At 52.1% G+C, this 12,302-nt stretch overlaps 1 protein-coding gene across 3 annotated transcripts in view; it reads left to right on the top strand.

Annotated features, from left to right (window-relative positions):
• Window positions 1-12,302, top strand: part of LOC107268126 (dachshund homolog 2) — a 148,313-nt gene that overhangs the window by 128,877 nt on the left and 7,134 nt on the right. For all 3 annotated transcript variants that reach the window (XM_015740582.2, XM_015740584.2, XM_015740583.2), the window contains exons 9-10: window positions 10,687-10,833; window positions 11,507-11,734. In XM_015740582.2, coding sequence (XP_015596068.1) covers window positions 10,687-10,833; window positions 11,507-11,734 — 375 coding nt within the window. The remainder of the gene's footprint in view (window positions 1-10,686; window positions 10,834-11,506; window positions 11,735-12,302) is intronic.

Consider the following 12,302-nt stretch of genomic DNA (forward strand, 5'->3'; position numbering starts at 1 on the left):
GGGCAGGGAGAGGGAGAGGACAGCGCGAAGGGAGGGTCGGAAAGACAATCGCCCGATCAATTTCCTTGAACGTGTTTGGTCGTCGGGATGTGGAATTAAAGGGGTAGCAAGAGAAGCGCGACCCGTTCTAGGCGACGGGTGGGGGGCGAGGGGGTGGTGCTCGGGGTAGCAGGGGAAGAGGCCGGCCCTTGGTAATTGTCGACAAATATTAATAACTGCGGCGGTCGGGGCGACAGGGCGCGATTCAAAGACTGGAAAAGCCCAGTCGAGGGTGAAGGCTGAACCGGTTATACTTGAGAGCAAATAATAATGCCTGGATGGTTTCGCGCACAGGGGTAGGCAGGCCGTCGACGTCGGTGTCGCCGCCAGCACCGACGCCGACGACAGTGAGAACAGGATCGTAGTGGTAGTGGTAGCGATAAGATGGGGTGGGCTGATTGAAATTTGGAAACTCGCTTTGAGACAATTACGCGAGCTGTTTCTGCCTCGCAAAGATATTAGTTAGCGCTCACTCGAGATTTAACGTTTTGCCGTCTCTCGGGGGGAGGGCGGGGGGATTGTCAGCGAGGCTGCGAGAAAGATGAAGAAAGGTAGAAATAAAGAGCGAGCGGGGACCCCGCGTTATAATTTGAAAGATCGTTACAAAGAGAACGAAGCCTTCCAGATGCACCCAAGAAGCCCTCCTTGGGCCCGTTCCTGGAAGCACTCGAGCACCGGACTTATTCATCGATGACCGGAGCACCCAGGAACCTGGTCTACGTCGACAGACACAACCAGCCGGATTGGCAACAACTGTTGTCACATCCGCTCAAACCTTACGACATTCTCGCGAACCGGAGAATCTACTCATCCGATCGCTGTCGTCCTCCTTCCGTGCCTCTTGACTATAGAGCTACGCGAGAACACGGTCGTCCGGCCGGACGATCCTATGATAAATAATAAGGCTGTGGACACGCACTCTGGGTAGGCAGGGAGAAGTCGGGGGCCACACGACGTGTAACACAATACCCGGTAACCGGCATCTTGAATGCCGGGGCCGAGATCGGGTAGGTCGCCCGTCTTCCACCTGCCACCAGTTCTGACGACGAGTATAGCTTCCATCCCTTCTTCCTTTTTTCTCTTATTCCTTCCCTGCTCCTTCTCTTCGTGGCTTTAAACAGTTTTCGATAAATGATGCCTCTTCTATTTTGCCTTAAACTTTCTAGTCGGTCGGTACAAACGCAGTCGGCACCCTCTGGCTGTGCCTCTGACGGTATCCCGCGATATGTACCTTCGTGCAGAGTTAGCAGGGACGCACTATGTTTTCAATCGCAGGACTCATCCCTCTTTGGCTAATTGAAATCCTTTCATGAAAACGAACCGGAACGCGTCGCGACGACGCGCGTCGTGCTCCTCTGGTTCGGGGATTCTCCACGTGCACAATGTAGCTGCAGCCGCTATATTCTCTTTGCTGGAAGTTTAATGCGGCAATCTCGGGGCGCGATAAAGAGTGCGGCAAACAAATGTGAAAGGGAATGGCCAAGTGGGTGCTCCGAACTATTCGGCCGCGCGCGGTTCTCACTGCGGTTACTATTACCGTCTACCATTGCGGGCAATAAGCGGCCGAGTCATTACGCTGAATAAACAGGGAGCCATCCATATTCCCTGCTGGCTGCGAATGAGTTTCGTAGGAATAAAGGGAATGCGTTCAGTCGCTTCGAGAAATCCTCCTGTTTTTCAAGGAATCTTCAAACGTTCCCTAAGTCGTGAGAAAGAAATGTTATTAAAAAATGAAATCTGATATATCCACTGTGACGTCATTTTTCGAATCACGGTCACAAGGCGACTCCGGCTACCGATTCAGATAACGTTCTCGCTTTCTGGTTCCCTTCGATTTGGTTTAAAGGGACTATTCGACGGAAAGAAAGAGTTATCGGCTATAAGGATCTCGACCAATCAGAATGATTAGTCCTCGAATTTGGCTATTTTGTCAAGGCAGTCTGTCTCGGGACACCGACCGAGGTGTCACGAACTGACTCGCGCTCCCGTGCTATTTGTTTACAGTTTTTCTACTTGTGTCTCGGTACGGTATAGGAAGTTCTCGCGTTTCTCTCGCGATTTCCTGTGAGTGTTCCGGAGGTCTAGTGCCGTGTCCTAGTGCAGCGCCCACCCAAGTGTCCGCTGAATACAGTTCTCGGCCTTCACGGATTAGCTGCACCAGCTCCGGTGAGTCTCCCAATTTATTAATTGGTGAAGGGATTTCGACTTGATACGTCCGATTCGTTCTGTCTGAATCGTCCTGATTCTGACTCTCACTGACTCGCCTGGTTTGCAGACGCCTGAGCGAAGGCTGGACGGCCGAAGGTTAACGTAGGTTGGTTCTCGAAGATAGTTCGTTCTCGGATTTTTCACTATCGGTATCGAGTTAAGAAAAGGAATACGTTACGCCACATTTTCAGCCAAAAAGTAAAAAGTTTCTAGCTTGCAACTCTACGGAGGTCCTTGGAGATTCCTAGGAAAAGGAAGGACCTCCTGGAACAGCCACTAAATATTACAGAAGCGTCCTACGTGACTTGATTGGAACAAGAGAATACAAGGCACTTTGCATATTCGGATTAAAAGGCAAACAGCCTTTTGTAAGAAATGGGACGCGTAGGGTGCGCAGATCCATTCCGGTTTGAAAGGAAATTTATGAGAATTAATATTGGCTCCCTTGTGAGGTTCCTCAGGAGGATCTGAAAAGTCACGGGACTCGAGGCATGCAGCTCACTCCATATATAAATATATTATATACGCTAACCTAACTTTAAGAATTTAATTCGTATATACTGTATATTTTCGCGATCCCTTTTTTTTTTATTTATTCGCTTCCCTCGATCTCACCCGTGCTCCGCTTCCCTTTCTCTTTATCCCTTTCTTCCTATTTTACTTATACTCCGCGTTTTCGTGTCGATATTCGACGACACGCGCGTCCCAATTTCAGCCAGCCCGTATAAGGGCACAATTCAATTTCCCTTGAGCGCCGGTAAGACACGTATTCGATAAAGATTAAAAAAGGAATCTCCATATACCACAACGAACGCATCCATTCCAGCCTCTCCCTCGTCTCTCGTCTCTCTCGTCCCTCCTAGCGCGTCAGGACGCCAGGTAACGGACTGGTAGCCGGGTTCCTCCGCGACTCCTTCAATTTCGCCAACTCCTCGCTTCACGCTGTAATCGGTGCACCCTACTGGATAGAAGCAACCCCTGCGAAAACAAGCCCTGTCGCCGATAGTCCTCGGAATCGTCTCGAAGTACAACGCGTACAACGCGGCACCCTCTTAGCAGATCCTATTATGAGTCCCTTCACGCGTCTTCGGGATCGACGTCGTCAGGGTGGCTACGTCGGCTGGCATACGAACGGGATATACGGACTAGGAAAAGTTGGATAAAGGAGAAAAAAATAGAAAGTCAAAGAAATACGTGTCGCCGTTGACCTATCGAGGCGTCGTATCGGCACGAAGTGAAAATGCTCATATAGTGACAAAAAATCACCATTAAGCGCTCGTATGTGTCCCAGGGGACGGACCCTACAGGAGGTATTAAACGCATAAACGTGATAAGCTAAAACACTCCCTGTCGATGCTCCACGGGGTCTCCGGTTTCCCTTCTTCACCCTCTACCCTACCCAGCTCGTCCTCGACGAGCACACATGTACGCATACCGTAGCACGCTTTAACGTCCTTTCTTTTTAGGGTGAGGACAGCGAGAAAAATGAAATATCACATGGAAACGTATTGTTCCCTATCAGAAAAATTCACTAGGTTCGATTGCTGGAATATCGTGTCAGGGTGGAGGGAATGAAAAAAAAAAAAAAAAAAAAAAAAAAATAAAACTCTACGGGGTGTAGGATGGTTGTGTAAGCCTGAGGGGGAAAAATGTCATGGGGTAGTAAGTCTCACCCCAGTCCGCGGCTGAGGTGCAGAGGGGGGGTACAGAACTCTGAGTGAAAAAAGCTGGCTTTTAGTTGAATAAACATTATATCACTATCGGTGCTCCGCGCCGATAATCTATGTGTGCTTCGCGTTTGAAACGTATCGGCGGTTCAACGGCCTCCTAATTTCCATGGATCCCATGCATCGCCCGTTCCTTTTCCTAGTCGCTGTCGACTGTGGATCGAGAATAGGAAGATCTTGGTAAGGTCGATGGGAAATGTTCCGAAAAATAAACTACATAAGCAGAAGGGACGGGAAAAATGTAAGGAAAGAAGCACGAGGACAGCATCGCGTTATGTCTGCCCTGGCGTCCCTATGAAATCGAACGTAAAATGCCAATTTGGACAGGAACCTGGGACCGTAACCTTTATTGGCCGTAACCGGAATCTGGGACGTTACTTTGGAGGTTAGATCGAGGAGGTCGAGGAGGAGGGAAGCGATGGAGGTTTAACCGAATAAAATGAATCGCGTTTGTTGGCAGACCGTAGTAGTATGTGGTGATAATGGTGATGGTGTTGGTTGCTGGTTGGTTCTTGGCGGTCGATGGTTGGATGCGCGAGGACTTTGCAAAGTTCGAAAAACGCTGAGCTAGATGGTTATCGTCGTAATCGTGGGCAGACAGATAAAATAAAATAAGCGGCTTCTAATGTCGGGTTATTTTTTTAAATGGCCTCCGCTGCACGAGCGAAACAAAAGGAAGCCGAGGAACCGAGACGGTGGAAAAAGGGTTAGGAGGACGTTTTAGGGCCGTCCTACTTACGGAGAACTCTTGGGGGTGGATAATAGACGTTAACCACCGATATCGTCCTCGGAACAAATGAACAAAAAATATATTGAGAACTCGTCGGACCTAGACTGAATCCAGAAGATCCAGAGAAGAGAATATCTGCGGGTGCTCTGGCAGGACACGGCAGATGACGTGGATGCTCCTGATGTTAGCAGCTCCAAAAATTTGGAAAAAATACAGAAATTCTTAAGGTTGGCATCCCCCTCGATTGCCAAGGGTTGGTACCCGCGCCGTTGACGGGCCACATAATCCTGATATCTGTCGGTTTTCGGGCAATAAAACACGCGTCCTATACAGGGTGTAGCCCCGAAAACTGCTGCTGCCTTTGGCCGATAAAGGAACGCGGTAAAGATACCGATCCCATTGCCTTCACCCCCCTTTCTTTCTCCCTTTCTCCCTTCTCCCTTTCAATCCGAGATAGTGACACGCGGGGTCTGTACCGATGAACAACCGTGACTCTAGTCGCTGCCCTTCGGCGACCGTATATCTGCTAGTTGGCTAGTTTTTATTTAATTCCAGTATGACTTCAATCCGCGCGCAAGTGATTGGCGAATCTCAGCCGAAACGGATAAGACACTCGTGCGATCTCTCACGCCATTAAGAAACTGAATCCCCGGATTCGGTAGGTTTGGATATTACGTTTCCATGCAACGTAATAAGATCCTGGTCTCGAATGACCCACGGTCATTCAGGGGGTAAATATTTTCATATTACTTTACTCGCGTAACTCAAGCACTGCAAATCTGCTTGAGAATAAGTCCGCGTCTTGTGCCGGAGACCACACAGATCTCTTGGCTGCAGTTCTTATCTCCACTGCCCACGTGGATTCGTTATCGTGTTATTCCCTTTGTCCTTCGTCGGGTTGCTTCGGGAAATTTGGAAAATCGGCTGAACCTTTTGCGTTTTCTAAAGTATGGGGAAAAATGTAAAAACGAAGACAGAGGAAGATCGATCCGTTATACGATTTAGCTGGACGATTGGCCGACTCTAAGAAGCCCAGAAGGGATGAAATTCCTTTGAATCCATATCCCATTGCGACTCGAGCGGAAGATGGATGTAAGAATAATATGTAAAAGCGAGAAGCTTTTGAGTTTATATTGAAAGCAGGCTTGGAGGCTATACGTGGGGTTATGAGGGATGCTTTTTTTTTGGTGGTAAGGGATGAAACGGTCGTGAGGCTGGGAAGCGGATAAAGCTGACCCTCTCGGGATGTTTCTACTGGCAAACTGGATTCCGATGACCGATCTCCATTTCCATATGGCCGGGGAAAAAAGGAGGGGAGAGAGAAGGAAAATGCTGGGCGAAAAGTTGTCACTGGGAAATTGATATTTGAATGGAAAGCAGGAGAGGGACGAGTGAGAGATAACCTAGAAATCCCTTGCCCTTAAATTTCATCTTTTTCATCCGCTTCTTCCTATTCTCATCCCTTTTTAACACCCTCTTTCGGACAATCGAACGGCCTGCGAGACACACGTCGAATTAGCATTCCACAGGATGCACGCTCTAACTACTATCGACGTTGCTCCAACTATAATCATCCGAGTGGTACGGGTTAAGTGTAATATTATTCAGCAGACGGCTTTGTATGGATATCGGGCCGTAGAGCACAGATGCTGTTCCTGGGCAGAACAACGCGGAACAGGTTCCTCCAGTGGGTGCCTGAGAACCCCAATTGCGCCAAAGAGAGGGTTGCGCCTAGTTAGAGGACTCATCGTGGGTTAGAGATTTCAAGAGCCAAGCCCAAGATACATTCCGAAGCGGATGAAACTGTCGGTCCATACTGCCGATGATTCGAGATGGACACCCGCTAGAAAAGTATAAGGAATAAATATCTATAGTCGGGTATACGAGAGTTTTCGAGCGTTTAACGAACCCGGTGCCCAGAGGTGCCCGGGGGTGGGAGTCCCAGGCCCGATATTAATTTTCCCGAAGAACCCGGTCATTCTTAGCACCGCCTCGGGCGTCGGGACGGTTGGTGCAGGTGGCGGGAATGGTCAATATAACCACAAAATGTAAATCATATTGCTATTCCCGTAGTCGGGGCCGGAGCTTCGCGTATTAAATACAGTCGCCGCTGGCGTAAGACATGCTGTGTACAACCGCTTATATTAGTTTGTACAGGCCTGATTAGATTCGGCCATGTTGCTACTGGCTTTTGATTGTTTGCAAGACAACGCGTTGAGAGATAGGGGTTATGCTCCAGTCATTCGAGGGCCACCGTGTGTGTAGGCCCTGCGTGTCATGGGCTGTAACGCGCCTGTGACGCGCCTGTACTCCTCTTTACATACTGCGGACAGTCCACGAGCAAAGCAGTTTAAAGTGAGACACGTCAAATTATAAAATCTCTTAAATATAAGATAACGACAGCGAGACGTCACGACGGAGAATGGACGATAGCCCGATGTTCGTCGCGCCCGTGGAAACCGACAGAATTAAAAGTCGAATCTAGCAGATCGATATAGGGCATAGGGAGATAAATATGCATATACTGGCTGTACTTGATAATCGGAATGGAAATGACGGATCGGTAATCGAATGATCGATTCGTGAGGGAGAGTCTATCTGTGATCTCTAGAACGAGGAGGACAACGACGTGGGGAGTCCCGACGTCCAGCATCCAGGGTCCAGCGTGGAGAGCGACAGCGGGTCGCGGGTCGCCGGGATTTCTGAGTGAGCGCACAGCGGTAGCTGATGTGTTTTGACGTGCCTGATGAGAGGCTGCTCTCTGTTGACTGCATTATCTAATGGACCACCCTTCCTGGAGCTCCATTCTCCAGCTCATCCCTCGGACCCCTCCGAGTACGATCGGCACTTGGTCTATCTTCGATCTGCATCGGGTCCGCCTGAGATCATCGACTAGAATGGGAATCTAAAGGAGGATTCACTCAGCGGGCGATAACTTCTGTGGATTGTCCTTAACAATTGATCCTACGAGTTCAACGGGGTCGCGACCTCCCCAGTCCTCCTAATCTTAGTCTCCGAGGAAGCTGAGAAAAATCGTCCGATTATCGGCAGGGCCGATACTGGGCCGTAATCACTCTGCGCGCTGTAGACCCGACGGTGTCTCGTGTTTTGCTTGGCGCAACTTTTACGGCTGCACGTCAGTTACATCCCAGTAAGAAGGTAGAAAAACTGGAAGATACCCGGCGGAAGAGAGAGCGAGAGGCAGAGGGGCGGGAGCGATCTGGAGGAAGGAAAGAAAGAGGGAGCTCGTTCCATCCGGAGGAATTATTGACCCTGATGCGAGAGCCATCGTCTCTGCTAACTAAAAGTAATCGAGCATCTCCCGCTCGCAAATCATCCGCGGCATAAAGACTCCTCTTACGGTCGTCCGCGTTCCGGCCTCTCTTGGTTGGCTGCGAAAGACTCACCCGGGTCGTCAGCGGTGATCACGGAAAAACAGTCGTCCCTCCGTTCCCTCGTCTTCTTCGGGGAACGAGGAGTCTAGTTCTAGGTAGCCGTTGCGGTAGGTTCTAGGTGGGCCAACGGGGCCGGGGGAGTCGAGGGGGAGCCCGGACGTGGAAGTTCGGGAAGTCGTGGACGACGGAAGGTCCAGAGTCATGGACGACGCGGCGTCGCGGCGTCGCGGCGGACATGCTGGAGGAGCGAGAGGGCTCACTCAGGAGTCTCGACACACGAAGGGAAAGGACGGGCAATTCCTTGCCGGTTCGCGTGCATCCTTAGTATGCAACGTATGCAGTCGGTTGTTACCGAAGGAGTGGTTTGCCGGGCGACCAATGGCGAGTGCTCAGGCTAATTCTAGGGTGCCGCCACCGCGCCATCTTTGCATCATAATGCTGCGCTCTCGGTCCCTCTACCCCCGGTCCTCCTCTGCCTCCACGGATTCCCTCTCCCCCCTCGTCCGTCGCTCCCGCGAAGGGACCTGCTCGGAGGGCGGCAGAAAGATCTTTGAGTATTATTCCGCGCGGCGAGAGAGAGAGAGAGAGAGAGAGAGAGGGCCACGGACGGTGAGACGACGAGACAGTGAGAGATAGAATGGCGAGGAGAGCCAAAGGGTTGTCTGCGCCTTGTCTGCCGGGAATCAATCACAACCCAGAGGTTCTCAACGATTGTCGGTCACTTCGAGCCAATCGGAGCGCTCGGTGCACTCGGTGCATTAACCTATCCTTTTGCAGCAATATCGAAGTATCGCTGCACCTACCGATCAGCAGGGGCAAATATTACCCATAATCCTTAAGGCTATCGCATAGCACGTGTTCAGATTCTACGATCCTGAGACCAGCACCGGATACGCGCCTATAGCCGATGCTCTTACCACCTTTGCTGCTCTCGGCTAGCGATAGTCCCGCGCTATTCCGGCGCGTAGCGTCGTAAGCGCAAGACGCCCACGGCGACGCAGCACCTACGCGCCTGGGCTACCATCTCCTGTCAGAGAAAGTAATCTTAAACCATACGTGCACGCCGCTACCGCTTCCCGCTTCCCGCCACTCTTCAGGGAAAGGACCTCCGCGACGTCAAGGCCGTACGCGTCGGCGTCGGGACGCCCCGCGAATCCGATCGCTCCCCTCGGCCCTGGACAAAAGGGGAATCGGGCCGATCCTCACTTTTTCCTCGAGTAGCCTCGATAACGAGCGTACCTAGTGGTCCAGATCGGGATACAAATTCATTGGAGTTGTTCGAGAGGACGAGATCACTCGGAGTCCGCGACTCCTTTGTGCAGCAGAATATCCAATGGCCACAGCCATCAGCATGATGGTCCAGCAAGAATCAGGATGATAGCCGAGGCTGCGGAACGAGACGCGCTCCTCGTCCTCCGGTCAGTCACGTTCGTGACGAAGGGACTTTTTTGTCGGGACTCCTCGTCTTCTCTGCATGTCGAAAGGGCCCAACGGGCGGGGACTTACTGTGGGCCAACGCGCAAGAAAACCGTACGGAGGATGCTGCGCGAGGATGACGTATTGCTCCCTCCGACTTTGGCTCGAGATTTCGCTCTGTTTCGCGGGTCGACCCTGGTGCCACCGATTGGACCGGGGATGGCACCAGGGGGGAGGAAGGGGGCCACCGATCAAAAGGGATCCTCCATCTGGACAACAAAGCGCGCTCCGGCACCGGCGGATCCACTCGACGTGCCGTGGCCGCGCCGTGGCATCGGAAAGACTCTGGCAAACGCGCGGGACACAATGGCCGGACGCGCCGGTTCACAATGACGGAAAATAATTAAAGCGAGCAGAAGGAGAGCAGCCAGCAGCTCAAAGGGGCCGCGTCGGGGACGGCCAATCGAACCGATCGCTCTGTGCATGAGAATGTTCACCCGTGCGCTGGGACTCACACTTATTTGTTCCCCACCCGCCGCCACTCCCCCCGACTTCATTCTCCACATGCACGGTGCATCTACTTTATGTGGCCGCGATCTCGACACGGCTCTGAGGTTAACCTGAGGCGAAACGCCGGACAATGCGACGCCCTCGCTCGCTCGCTTCTTCCATTCGTTATTTCCTATTTTCCTTCTCGAAGCTTCTTTTCTGACTTCCTTTATTCCCGCACTCGTCACTGTGTCCAAGGCGACGTCCTCCGCTTTGACAGAGTCCTCGAGGACTGCGCGAGGTCGCGATCGATCATCGGCCGGTGGTCAGGGGGGGGAGGGAGGGAAGGTGGGGAAAGAGAATTAAAAGGGAAAAAGCAAAGGCTGACCTGGGACAGGTGAGAATTGGATCGTAGCCGGTAGCCACTGAACCATCAGACCCCTGCCTGGAGGCTGAGCGCGACTTCCAAGGCCCCCTGCGCTGAGACGCACTGAAACCCGTGGAACCCCCTGCGGTCGAATGATACGCGGAGATAATTCGAAGCGTGGTCGGATCCTCGACAGGGTTCCACCACCTGGGGACACAGGGTTCGTCCTAACGATCCTCCTGGCACGCGTCCGTCCCGCAGAGATCATCGCAGCGTGTCGAGCTAACGCCCGTTCCTCTTGTTGTTTTGTTGCAGTGGCGTATCAGAAGCGACTGAAGAAGGAGCGTCGGGCGAGGAAGCGTCTTCAGGATCAATTGGATCTGGAGATCAAGAGGCGCAATCAGCTGGAGGACGCACTCAAGGCAACAGGCGCCTCGTCCGAGCAAGTCAGGGCGATCACAGGTAAGAGAGTGACGGCGAGGGTCTTACCACTTTCTGGATAGGGTTGCGATAGTTTGAGGACATTGACAAAAAAAAAATACTTTTGAAATGGTCGAAATGGAACCGCGGAGAATATCCAGGCCCCGGGGCCAATTCGCCTAATCTCCAAGGAGAAATTAATTAATTCGTCAGACAGAGCAAACAGACTGACACCCGGCAGAATACGATTCCTTACTTAGCCAGCCGGCAGCAGCCGAATCCCAATCCCCGGCAACCAACCACCGTCGCTTCCTTCAGCGCCGTCCCTCCTCTTGGAACGACGAACGTCTTGCTTCTTGTCTCAACCCCAGCCGAGCCGAATCTCTCGGCCTCCCAGCCTCCCTCCCTGTCACTACCAAACTCAAACACGAAACCCTTTAAGTGAAATCTCTCATTCCGATATATAACGTTTCGTAGAACCTTGCCGTTTTCGCCGGCTGATTAACCCTGTCAGTGGCAGGGAGTCGCGATATTAATTTCAAATCAAACGAAACGGGAGGCCACCCCTATTCGACGGGGCAGATATAGGCCTAGGTAGAAAGTCCGCGGCTGGATCGTAGAATGAAATTTGCCTGAGGAACCCTTAGGAATGCGAATCCGTGTGTTATGCGTGTTGCGTGTGCAGTAGAGTGACGACTCCTTGATCTGTTTGCAGAAAACGTGACGGCGGAAGCACGCACGAGCACGGAACCACCCGAGGAGAGTCCGGTCCATTCGCAGACGCAGCAGCAGCCCTCGCAACAGCAACAGACGCCACAACCCCTTCAGCAACAGCAACAGAGCCAGCAGTATCGGGAGAGTCAATCATCCCCGGAGAAACACGCATGGGGATACACGGGACTGGACCTCGGGCAAGCGTCCGCATTTTGGCAGAGCTACCAAGGTCAGTGCTGGTCCAGTATAGAGCCAAGCGAACAAAGAGAGAGTGAGGGAGATGGGATGAAGAAATAACAGAGTAAAGCGCTACTCAACTGGACACTCGGACACACGGCCGAGAGCGCTAATAGCCCAACCGCATTATTTCTAATACGCGCGTAATACACGTAGGCCGCGGAAGCTGCTCAATTTTTCTCATCTTCCGAGCGACTTGACTGATCCCCCCGATTATACGAGAAATCCGCGGGAGCCGCCAAGCGATTTCGAGCGAGCGAGACCGACTGGGGCGATGATGACGTCGGCCGTGACCGCAGTTGCAGCGTCGACGTAGTCGTTTATCGCAGAAAATAAATTATTCGGAAGATTTCGCGGGGGCAATCAGCCCCGCGCAATAACAACCCTGTAAACGGGATGGGCGGGCAACACGCATTTGAATAGGGTCGTCGAGCCACCCGGGCATCATGATGCGGAATCCATTTGCAATAAACAACGGAGATTTAGAGTAAGAGGAAGGGTGCAGAGGGTGGCTGTAGTAGCGAAAGGGCGCGGAGGGTATAGGACGAGCTGGGAAACGT

This window comes from Cephus cinctus, unplaced genomic scaffold (genome assembly GCF_000341935.2).
Source record: "Cephus cinctus unplaced genomic scaffold, Ccin1 Ccin1_scaffold0471, whole genome shotgun sequence".
Lineage (NCBI taxonomy): Eukaryota > Metazoa > Arthropoda > Insecta > Hymenoptera > Cephidae > Cephus > Cephus cinctus.